This window comes from Littorina saxatilis, linkage group LG6 (genome assembly GCF_037325665.1).
Source record: "Littorina saxatilis isolate snail1 linkage group LG6, US_GU_Lsax_2.0, whole genome shotgun sequence".
In the NCBI taxonomy this organism is placed as follows: Eukaryota; Metazoa; Mollusca; class Gastropoda; order Littorinimorpha; family Littorinidae; genus Littorina; species Littorina saxatilis.
The window spans coordinates 26,655,616-26,678,529 of NC_090250.1; the positions used below are offsets into that span (position 1 = coordinate 26,655,616).

The window sequence follows — 22,914 nt, forward strand, 5'->3', positions numbered from 1 at the left end:
TTTACAAAAATTGACTATATTCTACACAAGAAACACTTAACAAGGGTAAAAGGAGAAACAGAATCCGTTAGTCGCCTCTTACGACATGCTGGGGAGCATTGGGTAAATTCTTCCCCCTAACCCGCAGGGGGTACCTGTACCCGTGACTCCGTGACTGAATCAAAATTGTTATGCTGTGGATACCTTTAGATTATACCTTTTTATGAATTGCTGACCACATGCCTTTACATAGAATGTAAGTAAACAATTTTACCTCCTATTTGTGCTGTTTCACATCAGTTTTATGGTGCGTTCAGAGAGAGGAAGTGCACAGCTTCACCGACGTAAGCAAAAATTGCATGTTCAAGGGGCAATAATTATGTCTAAAAGTCATCAAATTAATGCAGAAACAGTCTTGATTTGTAGTATGTTCATTTCTCTTTAAAAACATATAGGTTATGTGCACTTTAGTTGGATATCTTGCTTGCTGGATTTTTTTTAACATTATTACCCTCCGCAAGCCCAGGATGCCCTGGCAAATAGTTGTCTGGAAGTGTACAGTAAGCCTGGCACCGAAGGGGTTAAACGTAAAGAAGGGAGGTGATGACTGGAAGATGTTTAAACAAATGTGGAACAACTATTGCGTCATAACGAAACTAGAACCAGAGAGTAACGCATACAAACGAGCGCTATTCTTGCTTTCACTGGGACCTGATGGTCTAGGGGTGTACAATGGTATGCACCTTGAGGAAGAGCCAACAGTAAAGACATCATTGCAGCATTTGATGCTCACTTCATCGGGGAAACGAAGGAGACCTACGAGCGATACATGTTCAATAAGAGGAAACAAAGGTCGGATGAGACCGTGGAAGAATACATAGCAGCATTGAGGACTCTTGCTGCAACTTGTCATTTCTGCGATTGCCTAAAAGACAGCCTCTTGCGAGACAGGATTGTCATAGGAATCCAAGACAGCTCGACAATAAAAAGACTACTCCAAGAAGCAGATCTGAGCCTTGAGTTGTGCATCAACATGTGTAAGGCCGCAGAAGCCACATCACAGCAACTTAGAACTCTGAAATCAAGAGAAGATAAGACTGCAGAAGCCACATCACAGCAACTTAGAACTCTGAAATCAAAAGAAGATAAGACTGCAGAAGCCACATCACAGCAACTCTGAAATCAACAGAAGATGAGACTGCAGAAGCATGCAGTGTAGCTCCTACATGTGCACAAATGTGGTTATCACTGGTGCCAGATTTATTTGGAGACTCTTTGTTTGCGATAAAGTAGTTGTATTTTAATGTCCCACTATTTATATATTCATGGGTGAAACCTAAAAAAAATAAATTGACTGAAAATTCTGAGGCAGGGGTCCAGGGGCCGCCCAGGCCTGGCGGGGTACAGGGGCTGCGCCGCGTTGGGGGGTCCAGGGGGGCAAAGCCCCCCAGCTGAAAACAAATTTTGACGTTTTATAGGTGATTTTATGGCCTCTCCTGGGCTCTACAAATTTTTTTAAAAGTGACACTTTCAATGCCTGTCAAAAAACCTAAGAGACTGATCAGCCTTAAAAAAACATAAAATCTTGGATTTTTATTTTTAGTCCATTCTCACTAGCACTAGAGGTCCATTCCAACTTATTCTGCTTACCGGTATTGTGACGATAACATAAAAAGGTTCCTGCAATGCACTGATCCTGAATCATAGATGGACTATATAAAATCGCATCTCCGAATCTCGATGGTATCACCGTACACAGCCACCCCACACAGCAGCTTCTTCTTCTTCTGCGTTCGTGGGCTGAAACTCCCACGTACACTCGTGTTTTTTGCACGAGTGGAATTTTACGTGCATGACCGTTTTTTACCCCGCCATTTAGGCAGCCATACGCCGTTTTCGGAGGAAGCATGCTAGGTATTTTCGTGTTTCTATAACCCACCGAACTCTGACATGGATTACAGGATCTTTTTCGTGCGCACCTGGTCTTGTGCTTGCGTGTACACACGGGGGGTGTTCGGACACCGAGGAGAGTCTGCACACAAAGTTGACTCTGAGAAATAAATCTCTCGCCGAACGTGGGGACGAACTCACGCTGACAGCGGCCAACTGGATACAAATCCAGCGCGCTACCGACTGAGCTACATCCCCGCCCCCACACAGCAACTGATATCCCTTTCATTTTTCAACCGTACATTTAGTATGATTTATCATACCAAAATCTACTCACGAAGAAGTCAAATCAATATGAATTTCCGGGTTTTCCCCCCAAAAAAGTGTAAACATAGGGGAAGGGAGGGCAAGTCGACCCCTCTAACGAATGCAGCTTATACCTCTTGTCTTTTTAAAAAAAAAATTGTTTTTGTTGTAAAACCTGGTGTGTTCTCTTTTGTGTAAGCGTTGTGTGGAATATGAAACGATCGAACTGGCACGGTTTTTAAATAAAATATAAAAGAAAAAAATCCTGAAGCATGGACGACTTGCCCAGGTGGAAAAGGTTGTTCATATTGCCCAATAGCATCACCTCGACATATGAAATTGACTGAAGTAACTTTTCTGTGTCAGTTTTGTTAATCGGAAGTGAGAATGACGTCATAATGAGTCGGCCTACGTCAGAAGTCGATCGACGTCTTGGCTATGCAGGGAGGGTGAGTATTGAAGGGATAGATGTTCAAACATCTATACTTATTAGTTGCTCTGGTTCAAAGCGAAGCAAATGGGAAAATATATTTACAAATTGGACTTGTAATTGATTTGTGTCGCTCATTTCAGGTTGCGTGAACGTGAAATAGTTTAATAGGCCTACTACTAGGGGGGGACGAATTACCCGATCATGGTACTGCTGAACATTGCTATTTACCATTGTTCCTGGGATAGCCTGAGATCTATAACTTTCGACTAGTTGTTATGAAAGCCAAAGCTTTTTTGCAGATCTGGTGCATTTTACGAATCAGCGGCTCCCAATCCCATGCACTGACTGTGGTTTTTTTTCGTGCAACAATTTTAGAGTGGAAACCATCAAAATTGACAAAGACTTACCGCTTTGCTGGGCCCGTTTTTTTCGACATTTTTTTTGCAACTGATTCAGGTTGGGTAACTCTGGCTTATGAAATCGATGATAATCACCCCTGCAGTGTCATGTTCTCAAAATCGAGGGGGGACGACATACCCGAGGGGGGTCGACTTGCCCTCCCTTCCCCTATGTGCTAAAATTAACAACAAGTTACAAATTATACATTTATTGCAGTTCAAGAACCGACTTGGCAGTGAACTGAACAGATAATGACAGAAACTAAGTTTGTGTGAATATGATGGGCGACTAGGGTCCGGGCGACTATTGCATTGGTCACAACATTTCAAAAAAGGGATCTCTACAGATAACACCTAAAAGGAGAGGGAACACAGTTGAAAGAAAGAAGAATAAGCAAGGAGTAGCATGCCCCTTCTCACCCTCCTGCACATCACGTAGCAGCGCCCCAAACTTCTAATTTTGTCAGACTGAGAAACTCCAAAAACGAGCACGATCATGCTGCCTTTAAAATGACCACCCTCGGATTGAAAGTGAGGCTCTCAGCGTGATGCGCATGTGCGGAATGGTGGCTTGTAGCTGGATTGGTCAGCGAGTTTCATCCACAGGCACACGTAACTGTTGAATCAAAAGTAACCAAGTCGCCAAACCCTATCGGTATTCCAAGCTCTCGTAATCTCTCACAAACTTCAGAGCATAGCAAAGCATGCGGTACAGCGATCTCGTGCGAGCTGCACAAGCCAAGGTTCGAAGTTCTCGCGATGTTCAAAGCATAACAAAGAGCGTGTCTCGCGAGAGCTGCTCAGATCACAGGCGGTTTCTGTGATCGTAGTGCTGATGGGGTCTATGTCGACCAAAAGAGTGGGATTCCCTGTAGGTGGAGTTCCTGGAGGGAATCCCACAGGGTGGAGTTTTTCAATAAACTGATCTTGCAAACCATACTCGAATTTCTAAGAAATATCAAAAAAGATTGAAAAACATCAAATTCTACCGATGTCGCCAAGCATCACGTGACTTTCAGCGATATCAGCGACACGCAACAGGAACTAAATCCTGTGGTATTCCCTGATCTATGTCTCTGCCTGTATACAGGGAATCTAGCGGACCTGATACACGATAGCCAAGCGGACTTAGTCTTCATAACAGAGACTTGGTTTAGAGAGGTCGGCGACGAGCCCCTGATGCAAGCGATGACTCCCCCGGGCTTCAACCTCCACTCCTGCCCACGTCTGACTGGCGCGGGTGGTGGTCTGGCCGTGCTCTATCGCACTTCATTGCGCGACTGCGTAGACATTTCGCTTGAACGGTTTGATTTTCTTTCGTTTGAACTGTGCAAGACTAAAATCCGTCATTGCAATCAAGACCTCACATTTCTTTGTGTATACCGCCCTCCCCCCAATAAAAAGAACAAACTATCTACTCCGCAGTTTTTGGCTGAGTTCACAGAGCTTTTAGACGAATACGCCAATTTGCACTGTAATCTTGTAGTTGTCGGAGACATCAACCTTCATTATGATTCACAGTCGGACTTGAACGCTAACACGCTGAAAACACTGCTCCCCACTCTCAACTTGTCCCAGCTGGTAGACAGGCCGACGCATCGTCGTGGACACACCCTTGACTGGGTGGTGGTCGGCGGGGACGTCGGCGTCTCAGACCTGATTGTGCAGGACATGCTGATCTCCGACCACTTCGTCATTTCTTTCAGCTTCGACCTTCAGAAGCCAGGCCCTGCCAGACGAGTCGTCACCTCGCGCAACATGAAGCGGATCGACATGGCAGCACTGAAGGATGACGTCAGAGCACTCCAGTTAGACAGACATGACCTCGTGTCCAGCTACAACAGCGACCTGCGCCGGATTCTGGACAAGCACGCCCCTCTCACCACACGCACAGTCACCGACAGACCCTCGGCACCTTGGCTTACGCCGGAGGTCTCCACAGCCAAGCAAGATCGGCGTCGTGCTGAGAGAGAGTGGAGGAAATCGGCTCTCACGGTCCACAGGCAAATCTTTACTTTTCACCGAGAGGCCGTCAAAGAGATGGTGGATAAGAACAGACACCAGTTTATTTCTCAGAAAATCGAGAACAGCACCTCCAGCAAAGAACTCTTTCTGATCACAGGGCAGCTCCTCGGTAAAGTTCAAAATAAAAAGCTACCAAACTCCGTCCCTCTTGATGACCTTCCAGATAAGTTTGGGGACTTTTTTGCCGAAAAAATCGAGAAGATCCGAGTCGAGCTTGATGCTGCTCCTGGGCATCCAGAGCATGCGCCATTTCACGGCGCCCACCTCACCGATTTTTCTCCTGTCACTAAAGAACAAGTGAAGAAGATCATTGAAAAAGCTCCACCCAAATCCTGTATTCTCGACCCAATTCCTTCAGAGCTATTAAATGAGTGTCTAGAGGAATTACTCCCTGTCATTACTGACATCATAAATCAATCCCTCACATCCGGTCAAGTACCCCCTTCTTTTAAGCATGCAGTAGTCACTCCCCTCCTGAAAAAAGCTAACCTTGACATCAACACTTTCAAGAACTACCGCCCTGTCTCCAATTTGCCTTTTGTTTCGAAAGTCCTTGAAAAAGTTGTTTTGGCCCAATTGTCAGAGCATCTCGCTAAGACAGGTATGGTTGAACCATTACAGTCCGCCTACCGCGCAGATCACAGCACTGAAACAGCCCTACTTAAGGTAGCGAATGATCTTCTCACTGCTTGTGACAGCGGCTCTGTTTCGCTTCTGGCCCTGTTGGACCTATCCGCAGCGTTCGACACCCTTGACCACGATATACTGCTGGCAAGGTTGAACACCACATTCGGCATAACAGGCACGGCTCTGGGGTGGTTCTGCTCCTACCTGACTGGACGCACTCAGGCTGTTGTGATCCAGAATAAGCACTCCGAGGACACCATATTAAAGTATGGTGTCCCACAAGGATCTGTGTTAGGCCCAGTGTTATTCACTATGTACATGCAGCCGTTAAGCAAAGTCATAAAGCACCACAATGTCCTGTACCACATGTTCGCAGACGACACTCAACTACAAAAATCCGCACACACCAAACAGTTTACAGAGTTAGTGCAGTCAATAGAATCATGCAGCGATTCCATCAAACAGTGGATGACAGTCAACAAGCTCAAGATGAATGATGATAAGACAGAGATCATGCCAGTTGGCAAACAATCAAAGTTAAAGCTTCTTTCAGAAACATCCAGTCTTACCCTTTCTGATACCACAGTCACATTCAGCACCAAAGTAAAAAACCTGGGTGTCCACCTTGACAGTAACCTGTCAATGGACGCCCACATCAACTCACTCTGCAGAACCGCCTTTCTTGAAATGCGGAGGATTAGCCAAATCAGACACCTTCTTTCCCTCGACGCAACCAAGACACTGGTTTCGGCTTTTATTTTGTCGAGACTGGATTACTGCAACTCGCTCCTAGCCGGCCTCCCAGACGCCAAGCTAGACCGCCTACAGCGCATCATGAACAATGCAGCACGTCTTGTGCTGCGCAAGCGCAAGCGCGACCATGTCACCCCTCTCCTCATGACCCTTCACTGGCTACCAATCAAAGCACGCATTACATATAAAATAGCTACCCTGTGTTACCGTAGCCTTCAAGACTCTGCCCCTTCTTACCTGTCTTCGCTCTTAAAGCCACACGTCCCCACACGCAACCTCAGATCCGCTGACGCAGGGCACCTTGTTGTCCCACGCGTCAAACTGAACGCTTTCGGCAAGCGCGCCTTTACCTACACAGCTCCCTCTATTTGGAACTCTCTGCCCATGTCTGTCCGCCTTTCTACCTCTCTCCCTTCCTTCAAGTCCTCTCTAAAAACACACCTCTTCCGGGAATACTTCAACCCCTAGCCTGTGCGAGTGATTCGATGTTGTCCGTGTGTGTGTTTGTGTGTGTGTGCGAGTGAGCGACACGAGTATATGCGAGTAATTGGTTGTGTGCACTGTTCAGTATTTGCCACATTAAGGAGAGGGGTCGCTTGCCATCGTAGCGCGCTGTGGGCCGGCTGGGGGCGGGTTGCTTGCGAGGGCTGTATTTTGTACATTGATTATTTGATACATGTATAATTATTAAATGCGTCTCCAGGAATATGTTTAGTTTAAATCTTGTGTCGATACTATTTAATTCTGCCTCGCTATTAGCCATTGAGTAAAACTGTTTTATCACCATTGCTTTATTGTTGTTAATTCGTCTCCAGAAATATGTTTTGTTTTAATCTTGTGTCGATACTATTTAACTCTGCCTCGTTATTAGCCATTGAGTATAACTGTTTTATCACCATTGTTTTATTGTTGTTCTTTGGCCATTTACGTTGAATGACTTGTTATACATTGACATTGATAGTTTTATTCTTCTTCTTCTTCGTCGTTCGCTAGATAGTTTTATTATAAGAACCTTTTTTTTTTTAATTCCTATTAACTCGATGTTCTTTAACTATGTTTGTAAATTGTTAGAGGATCTTTTAGTAGAAGTGTTTAACTGTCGAAGCTGCTTCTACCTAAGAGACCGACTGTATATTGTGCTGTTGTACTTGTCAGACTTGATTGTACCAAGTCCTTCACATGTTGTAATGCGCTTAGAGCCAAATATTTTTGTTTTTTGTAAGGGATAGGCGCAATATAAATACACTTTATTATTATTATTAATCTCTCTCCAGGAACTCCACCTACAGGGAATCCCACTCTTTTGGTCGACATAGACCCCATCAGCCGGATAGTAGTAGTCCAGTGGACGATATTATCTTCCGCCTGTGCTCAGATACCGAAAAGGTCTGCATCACTGGTCCACACTGTCCTAATGTTTTCTTTGTTTGTTTTTTGTTTTGTTTGGAGGGTGTATAAAAATCCTCAAATGGCATCATTCTTGACATTAATACACACTATCATTCTTGGCTCTGATCACAGGCGATACCTTCCGCCTGTGCTCTGATAGTGACATAATGTGAATGTCAGCCACCGGCGCGGCTGAGACGCGCGTGTGTGTGTGTTTGTGTGTGCCGAGGGTTGGGCGAGGGATGGCGGGGGTACACGTGCACCCCTATCCAGCTATTAACCCCCCCCCCCCCCCCGCCCCTTCCTACCAACTTACTAATCTATCCTTAGCGGATTATGACTTTATTCAGTTATTCTGCAGAAAAGACAAATGCTGGAGAAAAACCGTTCTTTGCTGCAGCATTTCTGCATAATGTCATCTTTCGCCAAAGCAGCGTTTTTTTCTGCGGCAAAACATTTTACTGCAGTAAAATTGAAATCAAGAATGCTGCAGTAAAACGGTGCTGTTGTTTTACTGCAGAAAACCTGTTTACATTTTTTCTGCAGCATTTTTTACTGCAGAAAAAAACGTTGCTCTCACGAAAGATGGCATTATGCAGAAATGCTGCAGAAACAAACAGTTTTTCTCCAGCATTTCTGTTTTTCTGCAGAATAAATGAATAAAGTCATAATCCGCTAAGGATACTAATCCGCCCCTGGTGAGTGAGTGTGTGTGTGTGTGTGTTAGAGAGAGAGAGAGAAAGAGAGGAGAGAGAGATGGATATGTTACGGAGAGAGGTCACGCGCAGAGAGAATTGAATTGAACTTTATTTTGCAAGAATTAAGATTTAAGGCAAGGCCTTTTCTTACTATCTGTCCTTTGGACGCACAGACACAAATGCAGTAAATACTCTTTTTTTTAACCTTAAAAACAAAAAAAGAGAAAGAGAGAGAGAGGTGCTAGAGCCGGGGAGAGAGAGAGAGGGGGAGCAGGTATAGTCTTGAGTCAGCCATTTAAAAATGCCTGAGCCTGAAGGCGGGTATTTAAATAAAAAGAAAACACACCAGTAGGTACGTTAGTGCTGTTAGTAGTTAGGTAAGTTTAAACAATTTAATTTTTTTTTTTTTTTTTTAATTAGCATGCATTTAACCCTATATCTACTTGAAAGGGATCTCTACAGATACCACCTAAAAGGAAAGGGAACACGGTTGAAAGAAAGAAGAATAAGCAGGGACGTAGCACCCGGTAGGGCATGTAGGGCGACCGCCCGACCACTTTTTCCGTAAAAAAAAAAAAAAAAAGAGAGAGAGAGAGAGAGAGAGAGAGAGAGAGAGAGAGAGAGAGAGAGAGAGAGAGAGAGAGAGAGAGAGAGAGAGAGAGAGAGAGAGAGAGAGAGAGGGAGAGAGAGAGATCTACCAACAGAACACCCCACGTAGTATTCACTCGATGGCATAAGGTCGGTTTTTTGGGGTTTTTTTTGTGTGTGTTAGTCTTGGTCAACTGCTGGAATAGGATGACGTCTTATTTTGACGAGAACGTCACATGTGACGAGTTCCGTCAGGCCATAAAAGTATTGGCGCCAATTTAGTGAAAATTGCTTCTTCGTCCGTCTGCTCCCATGAGAAACAATGGAGGTAAGAAATGTTTTGTATATTCTGTGTGTGAAGCTGGGGTCAGACTGAGGGGTGAGTGATTGTGTGTCAACCGTAAGTACGCCATAACAATTGAGTAACACAGTAACTTGTGGGGTTAACAGTGTCACATGAAACAACATATGTAGAGAGAGAATTGAACAATGGACACAAGTGTGCATCCTGGTTGTGATGGATCGAAAACGCGCTAAAAATATTCTGACAAATCCCTCTATTTTTCGGCTGGACGGATCAATAAATTGCTTGTTTAGAAGTAAACCAGTTTGTCAATCCTTGCTTTTTAACACACTAGACAATAATGAAGACGAAAGTCATTTGAAGTAAGTGCTCATCACATTCAACGTATCGGAATTTAGATATAAGTCGATTGATAATCACTGATACATTCACCAGCCCGTTGTTTGGTGGAGGATGGAAAGATGATTAGATGGAACTGAGCTCAGAAGGCACGAAATCGCATCATGTTTTCTTTCTTTTTTAGACCATTACAAGGGGACGGGAAGGGGGGGGGGGGGGGGGCGGTAGTGTAAGCCCCATATTTCCTTAGCTGTCTCAGCATTTTGTCTTCCATTTTTTTCCGCCCTACCACTTTTATTAGGTGTGCTACGTCCCTGATAAGCAAGGAGTAGTTTAATTTTGCGGGTGTAACGTACACCTCTTGGTATCAGTCTGTCCAGGGACCTATATTAATGTAGGTCTATGGTCTGTCTTATGAGGATGACAGTTAACCAGATGGCCAGAATAGCGTTGCATTTTCCTGCATAGGCGCGTCTGCCGCAACGGTGCCTGACCTAAACATTGGCGGGCACTGCTCACAGCCCAGCACACGGCACTGTAAACATTCCCCGTCCCTTCACCTCTCTCACCACCATCCGCCCTACCCTTGGTCTCATGCCCAAGTACGTCAGTCAAGTTTTACTGATGGCTCAGCCTTTAACTCAGTATTCTGAGGCTAAGAAGAACTACCGACTCATGAACAACTCCAGACTGTTATGATCACAGACCAATATAAAATGGACAGCCAAACTACATGCTGTGACTTCACAAAAGTCAAGTGAATGGCTTATTGGCCAGATGATGCGATGAATGAGAAGCAATTTTGGTGTCTTAATAGGCCTACTCAGCGGCTGATTTAGTTCGAACTGATCTGGCATCACTGATGTTTCGCCGGTGTTTCTACTTCAGTTCATTGGAAATGTGTGAGATGTCTCAGGAACCGTGACTTGCATCAGTACTCAAGGGCGGATCAATTCACTTTGGAGGGAGGGGTTACAAAATGACTGCGAGGATACAAGTTGACGGCGCCGAAGGCGCCTAAGCCTCTAGGGGGGTCCGGGGGCATGCCCCCCCGAAAAAATTTTTTATCCAAAGAAGCAAAATAGAGCTATCTGGTGCATCCTGAACCAATAAATTACCTCTTTTTTGGGGGGGTGGGGGGGTTACGTAACCCGTGTAACCCCCCCCCCCCCCAGATCCGCCCTTGAGTACTGTAATATTGCTGTGTACATAATGTAGTATCAATATCAACTGATGAACAGACGCTAGAATGCAAACAGCGTCGGTTACTTGTACAATATGTAGTTCGTGTTGGGGCCGTTTTCAGAGCCTGTGCCTATGGAACCCTCAAGTTTTAATCACGAAAGGTCGTGGCCAGTGTGTAGGAGACTGAGACAGAAAATAAAGGAGGGACGTGCGTGCATGCGAGTGTGTCACAGCGAAGATCAGGAACTCTGGATGGGTTTCCTGATTTTTTAACCACTCAGGATTTCGAGACTTAACAAAAACTATACCGTCACCTAGTCTCAGGCCAGCTAGTTTTGCCAATATTAAAAATAGGTCTTAAAAGGGAGGTTCCACTGTACTGCTTGACTTTAATTGCAGGTGTGAATGTGTTTTGCTGCAGGTATCACTATGCTCTGCTGTACGTGGGTGCTTCAATTTTGAAAAAAACTGTTAATGTTTTTTGCTGTGCCTGTGGGTGTCACATATGAAATCAAGCAACAGGGTTTTCCTTGTGCACACTCAACAACACTGGTCATACACACGAAGGATCAAAGGGGGGAAAAAAAGCTTGAAAGAACAAAGGTGACACATTTTACTTTGATGTAATTCGGTTTCCTTATGTGTACAAACATTACAATAAGTATAAATGTATAACAGATACTGGAATACAAAAACATCACAAAATGTTCTTGAATACATTATTTGTAAAAGTACATATAAAACCGAACGGATTCAACAATGTTAGAATACATCATACGGACGTGGGAACCCCTGTTTTGCACTTCTCAAAAAACCTTGGTGTATTTTCAGAAAAATGAGGGTTCTCCATGCAGAATTTGAACATCCATGATTCAAGCATGCTTCACACGCGTCCCTCTCACCGTTAATTAAGTTTACCAATACATTTAAAACAAATTCTTCCTACAATGTTTACAGACAAAATCTTTGATCATGTGTCAAAATACAGGATTTGCTTCAGGATATGCTTGTAAAGAAAAGTAGATTGGACAAGCATGTGCACAAAATACCCCGAAATCGAACGTGTTCCCAGGTCTGACAATAGCACAAAACATCAATTTATTGCTGAATTAAAACTGAAGGTAAAAGTACAGATCTCATAATACAGTATTGGTACAGTATTGCACATGTGGCAGAAAGCATAATGTGTAACAGTTAAACGTGGAGAAATTAAGGCTTCCCACTTTGTTCAATCATTCTAGGCGTACTGTGATGTTAATGAGCATGCAAATACCAAGCATGCATCCCCTGAAAGCGATGCATGGCTGCCTGAATGGCGGGGTAAAAACAGTCATAGATGTAAAAACCCACTCGTGCAAAAAACACGTGTACGAGGTAGTTTCAACCCATGAACGAAGGAAAAGAAGAAGAAGAAACACTTTAAACTTGATCCAATGGCTTGAAGTTAGCACAAACTGGTTCAAGTAATGAGCGCAGCGCATCATCTTCAGATTTCAGAACACTCATATATCTTCTGTATTAATAGGTATTGTATATTTCTTGCATGTTTTTAGTGTAAGGTGAGGCCTCTTTGATTAGAATACATCTTTCAAAAAAGGCTACCTGAGAGTTTGTTTGTTTGTTTGTTTATTTGTTGCTTAACGTCCAGCCGACTACGCAGAGCCATATCAGGACGAGGAAGGGGGGGATGAAGGGGGCCACTTGTCAAGCGATTCCTGTTTACAAATGCACTAACCCATTACTTGTGTCCCAGCAGGCTTTAGTAAAACTAAATTAATACCTACCTGAGAGTGATCAAAGTATACCTCTTGTGAAAGGACACTTGCAAGAAAAGGACACTTTGGCAAGTTGCAGGAACACCCTTTTGTGATAGGAACCAGGGCCAGACTAGGCTAAGAGGAGGGGGGAGGGGTTGCCAGTGGTGGTCCAGGGGGATGTTCCCCCTGGCGGGGTCAAGGGGCAGAGCCCTTGTGGGGGTCAGGGGGCTTTGCCCCCTGAAGCTGATGGGTAGGTCATATTCTGAGATAGGAAAATGGTCGCTCCTTGCATGAAACGGCATAAAATAAACAATAATAAAAAATGTTTTAAATAAGTGAGGTACATGTTTAGGCTAGGGGGGGGGGTTGCACAACCCCCATAACTCCCCCGGTAGTCCGGCCCTGGGAACCACTGGATATGTGCGGTAACATGCATATATTTCAGTACATCATAGAAAATGTGATTACCATATTTTCTGGACTATAAGGCGCTTTGTTATATAGGATGCAACCCCCACTTTTGAGGTAAAATTGAGAAAAAAACTCACACTAGGCGCTTCCAGTCTATTAGCCGCACATCAAAGGAAGGATACAGAGTGAAAATATTTTTGCTCTGGATGTGCGGAGAGATCAAAGGCAGGTGCATTGTAATAGCTGGTTGGCCTTGAGACCAGCTGTCTGCCCCAGTTTACAGACACTGACCTTCTTCCCCGGGGTAGTTTTATCTATAACCTGGCATGGTATCCTGAGTAAACAAAACAACTCTTTTTCCCTCTCCCCTCACATATTTTGCGCTTTTTTTTTTAAAGTAACTTTTGCACAACAGTTCACCAAATTCATCATAATGCATCCGAGGACTAGTTCCAAATACCAACTCGCTTCTTCTACAATTTAACAAATAGGTGTCTCTCAGCAGAAATATCCCAACTGCGTAACTCACTTCCATGTCATTCAATGGAGGTTATACTCAGTGTGCTGTGCCGATTTCATGATGATGCATAAATCAGTGCTAATGTGGGTGGATATGTGCCAATCCCAACTTTTTAACAGTCTCTTCTCTCATCTTAAACTTCTGGATCTTTCCTGTCACTGTCATAGGGAACTCCTCCACGAACATGAAGTAGCGTGGCACCTTGAAACGCGCCAACTGAAACAAACAATGAGAAGAGAACATCATGAAGAATGAAAAACAGGACGTGCATTCCTGTACACATGCATGCATGTGCAATGTACCTCTAATGTACACATGCTCTCTCTCTTTCACTCGCTCTCTCTCTCTCTTTCACTCGCTCACACACACACACACAAACACACAGCATCCCCGAAGCTTTTTCACTCGCTGTTCTATGTGACTGATAATTTATCACACAAAATATTGCCTCTTAACAATACAAGTATCACTAAATCTAGCTGACTATAAATAAGGGATTTTCATAAACCCACCCCTCGGAAAGAGCAAACTCTCACTTTCATTTTCCATGAAGACAAAATCTCACATGCTGCGTTTATAAAAGCTCAACAACTAAAAAGTCCAAATCAGTACTACAGAGGAACCTCCCTTTTAAGACCTAAAAAAATATGAGAAAATCAGGTCTTAAAAAGGAGGGTCTTAAAATGGAGGTAAATTTACAGAGGTATAATGATCAAAAAGTCTGAGAAAACAGGGTCTTAAAAGGGAGGAAATCTTAAATTGGGGGGTCTTAAAAGGGGGGGTTCCACTGTAATCCTGGGTGTGTATTACTTTGACTTGCTCCACCAACACAAGTTGGAGTGTAGTGTTTGCATGTACATGCCTTTTCTTTGCAGAAGCTTTTGAGCTCTTCTTCGGAGGCTGTCTCCCCGGCTTTGAGCTGCACCCAAGCACACACCTCTTCCCCAAGTCTCTCATCTGGCACACCTATCACCTAAAACAAAATCATCATCATCGTCGTCTCTGTGATCAACTTAGACATTGTCGTTGTTCTAATCAGCAGCAGGACTTTCATCATCATTGTAGTCATTACCACAGCCATCCTTGACATCATCATCATCATCACCATCATCATCATCATCATCGCTGTCATCATAATCATCATCGTCAACATTAACGTCATCACCTTATTATTGTGTGTGTTCAGCAGCAGATTCCGTACTGTTATCAATTCATGTGAATTAAAACTACCACTGCCACTGTCATCACCTGAAACTAGTTCAGCCATGATGTTTGGCTGGAATTTACAAATCTATTGTCAAATTTTCTCTTCTACTGCTAATGCTTTCTCTTATCCAGCATCATTGTATTTTATCTAGAACACTTGGTTTAAACAGTTTTATTCAGTTGCATAAATACAAAGCCGTAATTGAAAGTTGTAATTAAGGGAGCACAACAAGATAAACTTATAAATGTGCTCTTAGAAACAAACGAGTAATGTGGCGGACAATATTGTAAATGCATGATATTTAAACAAATGAAAACAAGAACAACAACAACGATAACTATAGCAACAGTGGTACAGAAATCTCACACACACGACGCACGCACGCACACACACACACACACACACACACACACACACACAGAGACACACACATAGAGACACAGAGGACAATCAGAGAGAGAGAGAGAGAGAGAGAAAGAAAGATTGCATCCACTATAAATCAATTCAATGCTCTAATAACAAAATGACTAAACAAAACGTTTGCTGTCTAATATAAATTTCTGAATCTGATTAAACAGCGCTGTGTTTTCAGCCAAGGACTTTTCACTATTACCGTACATAGCACACAAAACAGTAATATTATTATTATCTGGTAGAGTATCAATAGTGGTTGCTCTAACATTCGTGTACAATGGACAGTCAAATAAAAAGTGTTCACAATTTTCAACATGAAAACCACACCTGCAGAAAACATCATTTGTCAAATGTCTTTTAAAAATATCTGCATTTAAATCGCTTATCTCTAATCTTAATTTACAGTGAATGATTTCTGCTTTTCGAACTTTAGAGTAGACATACGGGGGAATTAGAGGGTCATCTCTGGACAAAAATCTTTTAAAACAACCAATTGAATTCGTTTGTTTTATATGATCAGGTAATTCATTCCATAAAGATGTTGCAGAAGGAAAAAAGGAATGCTTATATAATTCAGTTCTACATCGAAACATTTGCCTATCATATGGTTTGCGTCGGTGGTACGGATTTACTGCTGAAATGAGAGATGGTAAGTAATCAAGTAAATACACTGGCGCGAGACCATTAACTAATTTAAAATAAACGATCAATTTATGTTTCCTGCGCCGTTCTTGCAGTGTTGTAAAACCTGACTCATTGTAAAGTTTTTGATGGCTTGTTCCACGAACAGCTCCAATAATAGCATCTAGGTGCATTTTTTCAAGTTCAACTGCCAACATTGCATTGCAATTATCCCATATTACATCTGCATAGTCAAAATGAGGAAGAATAAAAGCCTTATACATCATTTCTAGTGCCTTGCGACTGAGTCGATATTTATAGGAACGCAGACATGCAACTAAAATACGAGCTTTAACAACTATAGAGTGTACATGATGATTCCATTTACAGTCATTTTGCAGATACACGCCCAAATGTTTATGAACAGTGGTTTCAATTAATATCTCTTCGCCAAATTGTAGCGGCAATGTTTCCGGTTGTCTTCTAGGAGAGACAGTCAATAATTCAGTTTTGGACTGATTAAAATTAACTTTCCAATTTTTTGCCCATTGCATTATCTGTTGTGCATCCGAATTCAAAATTTCAGTGCGTTCAAGTGTATTATCGAGGGACACGTACATACTCGTGTCGTCGGCAAATAATTTAATTATTGATTTAATATCAACAACAATGTCATTAATATAAACAAGAAACAGAAGTGGCCCCAAGACTGACCCTTGAGGGACACCAGAATGAACACAGCGGTAATTTGACATGCATCCCTTTATAACTACAGCTTGAGTTCTATCAGACAAATAATCTTTAATCCATTCTAATAACATATCTCTTATACCAATTGCGTATAATTTATAAATCAAACCACGATGCCATACTCTATCGAACGCTTTGGAAATATCAAAAAATATTGCTTGTGATGTACATTGCTTGTCCAAAGATTGACACAAATCGTCATATATACCAAGAAGTTAAAAAACAGTTGAGTCACCTGGAATAAAGCCTGACTGAGATACTGTCAATAAATTATGATCTGTAAAATACGTAAACATATGAGTTTGAATACATTTTTCCATTACTTTACCGATACAGCTTAATAAGGATATTGGGCGATAATTTGTGCATAATGACTTCTCGCCTTTCTTGTAAACTGGGTAACATGTGCCACTTTCCAAGCCTTTGGAAATCTACCTTCGGCTAATGATCTACTAAACAGTTTTGAAAGTGGATCAGAGACAACGTCTACGGCTGCTTTAAGAATCTTGTTATGAACAAGATCGGGACCAACTGCCTTATTTTGGTCAAGGGATTTAATAATTCCAGAAACCATGTCAGTAGTAATAATAAGTGGAGGAGCGGATCCTGGGTGCTCTGACAGGGTTGGAAAAGGATCATCTTCATCATCAACACAGGATTGGTTAACAAAAAATGTATTAAATACTTCTGCTTTCTCCTCATCAGAATAACAAATAATTCCGTTATTGTCAATTGGTGGAATTTCTGACTGTGACAGGCCTTTCTTGGTCATGAAATTATTTAACAACTTCCACCAATCTTTGTTACCAAAATGTATTTGCGAAATTATTCTATCGTCCAATTCAATATCATATTCTTCTTTTCTTTTACGAATTTTGTCTACTAAAACGTTTTGAATGCGTCTGAATAACGCCCAACACCACATAGAATCTAAACGTTTAGCTAAGCTGTGTATTATTTGTTTTTTCCTTATCAACTTTTTAATTCCCTCGGTTATCCATGGGGCATCTCGTTCATTTATCACAACTGTTTTTACAGGCATACAGTGCTTGGCAGCAGTCATTAGTATATCCGTAAATGATTCGACTGCTGCATCCAGTGGTTCTAAGTTAACAACCTCAGGCCAATCTAGATTTTGCAGATCATCTACAAATTTCCCAATATTGAGTTTTGAATAATTATAAATGGTGCGCTTGAATGAACGTTTTAAATTAACTGTTTTCTTTATTTTAGCATACGGACAAGAATGGTCACTGCAAACTGGAGGGAAAATATCAACTGCATCTATCATGTCTGGACATGGGGTTAATATCAAGTCAATAAGAGTGGATGAATGTTCTGTAATTCGTGTTGGTTCTGTCACGATTTGAAACAAACTATTAACATTTAATAATCGTTGAAGGTGAGGCGGAGGGTTGTTCATACAATCAGCATTAAAATCGCCAAGTATGATCAATTTCTGTGGTGTCCTTGACGCTGACTGAATTGATTCATCAATCAAGTCCCAGTAATTTACATTAGCATCTGGTGGTCTATAAAAAGTACCAACAAGAAGGGTCTCCTGGTCGATTTTAGTTTCCACCCATACCGCCTCTAGAGAAGGTATGCTCAAATCGTATCTGGGTTTGCATATCAAATCACTCTTCACATACACCGCCACACCCCCATGCGCATCACCAGGCCTATCGCAGGGAGGCCCATCGCACATAGCACAATCAGCCATTTTTGACACCCTCATAAAACACAAACAGATTAGGTTATAACAGTCAAGCAATGTTTATCCGAATAATGTATATACTTTAAACAAGCACAACAAATTTCAAAGCTCTATGATTTCAGAAAAAAAAGTTACAGGCTAGCAAAATACTGCATATCGGGCAAAATGACCAACTTTGGACTTCGGCAAAAAAATAGTGTGCAAAGGGTGTTTTTTAAGAATCCAACATAGAAATGATATTATTGTTTTTTTTTAATGTTTAGGACATGTAACCAACAAAATATGAGAAATAAAAAAATAAAAACTTGTTTTGAATACTTTATAGATGATTTTGTTTTTGAGGCTGTAACACTAAAATGACATGAGAAATGAAAACTGAACTTTGAGCTTGAAGCTAAACCAATCCAATGATTATGTACATATGATATATCAAATTAAAGGTCATCACCTAAGCTATGCAATGACGTATGTTTTGAAATTGATAACATGATTCTGAAAAAGTGTTGCATAATATTAAGATTTTTAACATCGCAAAATGTCCTTTCACGTCAACATGCGACAAACGAGCAAAAATTGCAAAAATCAATTAAATTCCTTTAAGAGATGATTCTTTGCTAAAACAATCATTATAAAAATGTATCTGGCATATTTCATTCATCCTTTAAGCAGTATGTGAGACAATACAAAAACACAGCAGTTAACGGATTGCATCACAGACAACCATGACGAAAGGCAGAGTCAGAGAGGGTACGTGTCACTCAAACAAAACAATTTTCCACAAATCTTAATTTAACTAAAAGGGAACTTGCCAATAAAACATATTTGTAACCAAAATTAAGATGTGTACCCAAAAAAAAAAGAGTTAAAACGTGTTAACAAATTAAAATTTTTATTTATTTATTTATTTTTTTTTTGGTGTCATGAAGCCTAGTTATGTTTACCGGATTAGAAGGGGAAACAAGCGAGTCACTCCATCTATACACACTTAACTGCTTTCCTTCTTGAAGTCAAATCAAAAATACTCAAAATGTACAGCTAAACTAAAGGCAAACAAGCAGGTTATTGCCATATTGGACATCAAAATAACTTGACTAAAATCGCATGAAAGAAAAACAACAGCAAAAACTACTAGTACTGGGGAATGTTGTACAAGGCTGCAAATTGTTTGTACTGAGTGTTGATGAGGGAAATGGGGTGGGAGAGGGTGAAAGTTCTGCAGCTTGTAGATGTTGGTTCAAATGTCAACCCATGCAAAAAAACACTAGCCGAGTCCGTTTCCATGCTGTCCTTTTTGGTAGGGAACCTAAACTCAGCAGAGTCGGGCAAGGGGACAGTGACCCTAGTGAGGGCAGAAGGGTGCATATAGTTAATGACAGCTGATTCTGCCGACACAACAGCATCAACTACTCCAGGGTACCAGACTCCTCCTGCAAATGCAACAACAACTACTTCACCGGTCTTGTCGAACTTGAAGCTAGCTAGCCCAGCCTCTTGTACATTGGCAAAAGTCTCTGTGTCCTGAACATCCTCATCACTGCTTGACCGGGCATCATCTTCAGGAGTGGGCACACTGTTGGTTGGGGAAGGAGGAGCATCATCACACTGGGCCAGGGCCAGGGGAAGGGGTCCAGCCAAAATGCCTGGGTTACCTTCGATCAGGGATCTCAGTCGCTCTCTCTTCTCTGCAACTTTTAAGGCTGTTGCACCTTTCAGATGCTCCTTCCCGTTAATTTGCAGACCAAGAGTTTTCATATGCCCCCACATCTGCAGTTGCAGGAGCAAGTCCTTCGTCTTCAAGGTGCAGACAGTAGCAGTGTTCTGAACCAGCTGGCCTGACTGGATCTGCTCCCCCAGGGCTGTCATTTTTGCCTGCTTCTTTTGGCGACCCTCTGTCCGACGCCTGATGAGCCTGTCTCTCTCCTCTGACCCTGCTTGCCACAGTTTGAGAAGCTGCTGGTCTGTTGTCCCTGCTTCTCGTCGCTTGCGGTGAGCTGACTTCCGCGCTGTGGTGACCATGAGCTCACGGGTCTCCGCATCCTGCTGCTTGACAAATTCCACTGGCTTGTCACGTTTCGCTACAACAAATAGACATATGTTGCATCCAAGAGACCCATCTCAACAGCTCCCATAGATTCTCTGTAAGAGGATATGAAACACATCGATTTGACCGGGAAAACAGACCAAAAGGTGGAGTCCTAACTCTGGTAAAAAAAAACCTGTCTTCCATAGAGGTGCAAAGATCAGAAGATGCTGACATGGAATTCATCACCGTGAAGCTCATTCTCCCAGAAAGAAACCTGACCATTTGCAACCTCTACAGTCCGCCCAACAAGATGATGCAACTTCACTGTCTTCGACCTGGCACTGAAGACTGGATTGTAGTTGGCGACTTCAACAGCCACTCCCCCAGCTGGGGTTATCCAAGTCTGGATGCAAAAGGCGAAGAAGTGGAAGACTGGCTCATCGAAAACCAGCTGGTTCTTGTCAACAAGCCTGATGATCCCCCAACCTTCTATTCCAGAGTGTGGAAGAAGACCAGCACACCTGATCTTGCCATAGCCACTGACAACGTGCACAAGATCACGAAGAGAGAGGTCAGCGAGCAACTTGGAGGCAGCGACCACAGACCCACAATCCTGACCATTGCCAAGCAGGTCATCCCCAACACAGGGAAACTGCCGCCCAGTTGGAACTACAAGAAAGCCAACTGGATGCTCTTCAGCCAACTCACTGACCTCTACACAAAGTCCATCACCTTCGATAGGCACAGTGTCGACAGGAACGCCTCCATGTTCAACTCCGCCATACTCCAGGCAGCGAAAAAGTCCATTCCAAGAGGCAGGCGGCGTGACTACAAACCGTACTGGAACAACGCCCTGGAAGAGTTGCACAAGAAGCTGAGCGAAGCGAGAGAAAACATGGAGAAGGACCCCACACCTGAAAATGTGGCGCGACACTCGCAGATAAGGACAGACTTTGACAAAGAAAAGCAGCGTCAAACCCAGAACAGCTGGAGAGAGAAAACGGCCTCCTTAAACATGGAGAAAGACACTCAAAAGCTATGGCAGCTGACCAAGACACTGAACGAGGACAACTCTGGGAGGAGGAAGGTCACCCTCCACACTAACACCGGAGATGTCACAGGCAAAACAGCCGCAAATGTCTTCGCCAAAGCTTTTGAGGCAGATAGTACAGTGACGGTCCCTGCTGACAGACTGAAGGATGTCAGAAGCCAGACTCGAGCTGCACTTCACAACACAGCAAGTACTGATTTGGACCCATGCATGACCGAACGTCTGATCCTCCGTGAGCTGGAAGAAGCACTGAGAAAGCTGAAGCAGAAGAAGGCCCCAGGCCCTGATGGCATCTCCAACGACATGTTGAAGCACCTCGGCCCTGGTGCAAAGCGATTCCTTCTGTCCATCTACAACCAGAGCTGGTCGACAGGCACTGTGCCTACGAGTTGGAAAGTCGCCCTTATAAGACCCATCCCGAAGAAAGGAAAGGATAAGCGTGACCCATCCAGCTATCGACCCATCAGCCTACTCAGTTGCGTTGGAAAGCTTCTGGAAAGGATCGTGAACAAGAGACTGTTGTCGCTTCTTGAGTCCAGATCTTTCCTTGCACCCACCCAAACAGGCTACCGGCAACATCGCAGCACCGAAGACCAGCTTGCCCTCTTGACGCAGGAGATTGAAGATGCCTTCCAAGAGAAAAAGAAGGTCCTGGCAGTGTTCTTTGATCTGTCCCGGGCCTTCGACACAGTCTGGAAGGAAGGGCTGCTACTGAAGCTTTTGCATGCGGGCGTCCATGGCAAGATGTTCAAGTGGCTGAGTAATTTCCTCTTCAATAGAACAGCAAGAGTGATGGTAGACGGGACGACCAGCAACCTCGTGAAGCTGAGAGAGGGTGTCCCACAAGGCGGAGTGATCTCCCCTACCCTCTTCCTCGTCTACATAAATGACATCACAACAACGGTGCCAAAACATGTCTTGAACACCCTGCATGCGGATGACTTTGCAGTCTGGTGTGCAGAAGAACACACCTCCACAGCAACACACCGTATCCAGAACACCATCAATAGCGTGTCCAGCTGGTCAGAACACTGGGCATTACAGCTGAACACTACCAAGACGGTCAGCACTCTCTTCTCACTCTCCACCTCCAAGGAAAAGGTCCTGCTGAAACTGAAAGACCAAGCAGTCCCACAGGTCGACACGCCAACGTTTCTGGGAGTCACCCTGGACACACGTCTGACGTGGAAGCCGCAGATTGAAGCGACAGAAGGAAGAGCGATGAAGAAGCTCTCGCTCATGAAGAAATTGGCAGGAACCCAGTGGGGCGCAAACTCTGGCATTCTGAAACGGGTCTACACAGGCGCTGTCAGACCGGTCATGGAATACGCCTCCTCAACATGGACCACTGCCTCCAAAACCAACAAAGGAAAGCTGGACAAAGTCCAGAACATGGGGCTAAGGATCATCCTCGGTGCCATGAAAAGTACACCCATCCAAGAAATGGAGAAAACAGCAGACCTGGAACCACTCGAGGACAGACGAGAGTACAACTTCCTTGTTGGGCACATCGCCTGTTGACGGTCCAG

At 43.3% G+C, this 22,914-nt stretch overlaps 2 protein-coding genes across 2 annotated transcripts in view; both read right to left on the minus strand.

Moving 5' to 3' along the window:
• LOC138968860 (uncharacterized) overlaps positions 1-20,362 on the minus strand; it is a 510,049-nt gene extending 489,687 nt beyond the window's left edge. The window contains exon 1 of the mRNA XM_070341528.1: positions 14,966-20,362. Within this exon, the coding sequence (XP_070197629.1) occupies positions 19,440-20,327 (888 nt within the window). The 5' untranslated portion in view covers positions 20,328-20,362 and the 3' untranslated portion in view covers positions 14,966-19,439. The remainder of the gene's footprint in view (positions 1-14,965) is intronic.
• LOC138968858 (medium-chain acyl-CoA ligase ACSF2, mitochondrial-like) overlaps positions 11,522-22,914 on the minus strand; it is a 34,074-nt gene continuing 22,681 nt past the window's right edge. Inside the window, exons 13-14 of the mRNA XM_070341525.1 lie at positions 14,465-14,575; positions 11,522-13,818 (exon numbers count right to left, since the gene is read on the minus strand). Of these exons, the coding sequence (XP_070197626.1) occupies positions 13,681-13,818; positions 14,465-14,575 (249 nt within the window). The 3' untranslated portion in view covers positions 11,522-13,680. The remainder of the gene's footprint in view (positions 13,819-14,464; positions 14,576-22,914) is intronic.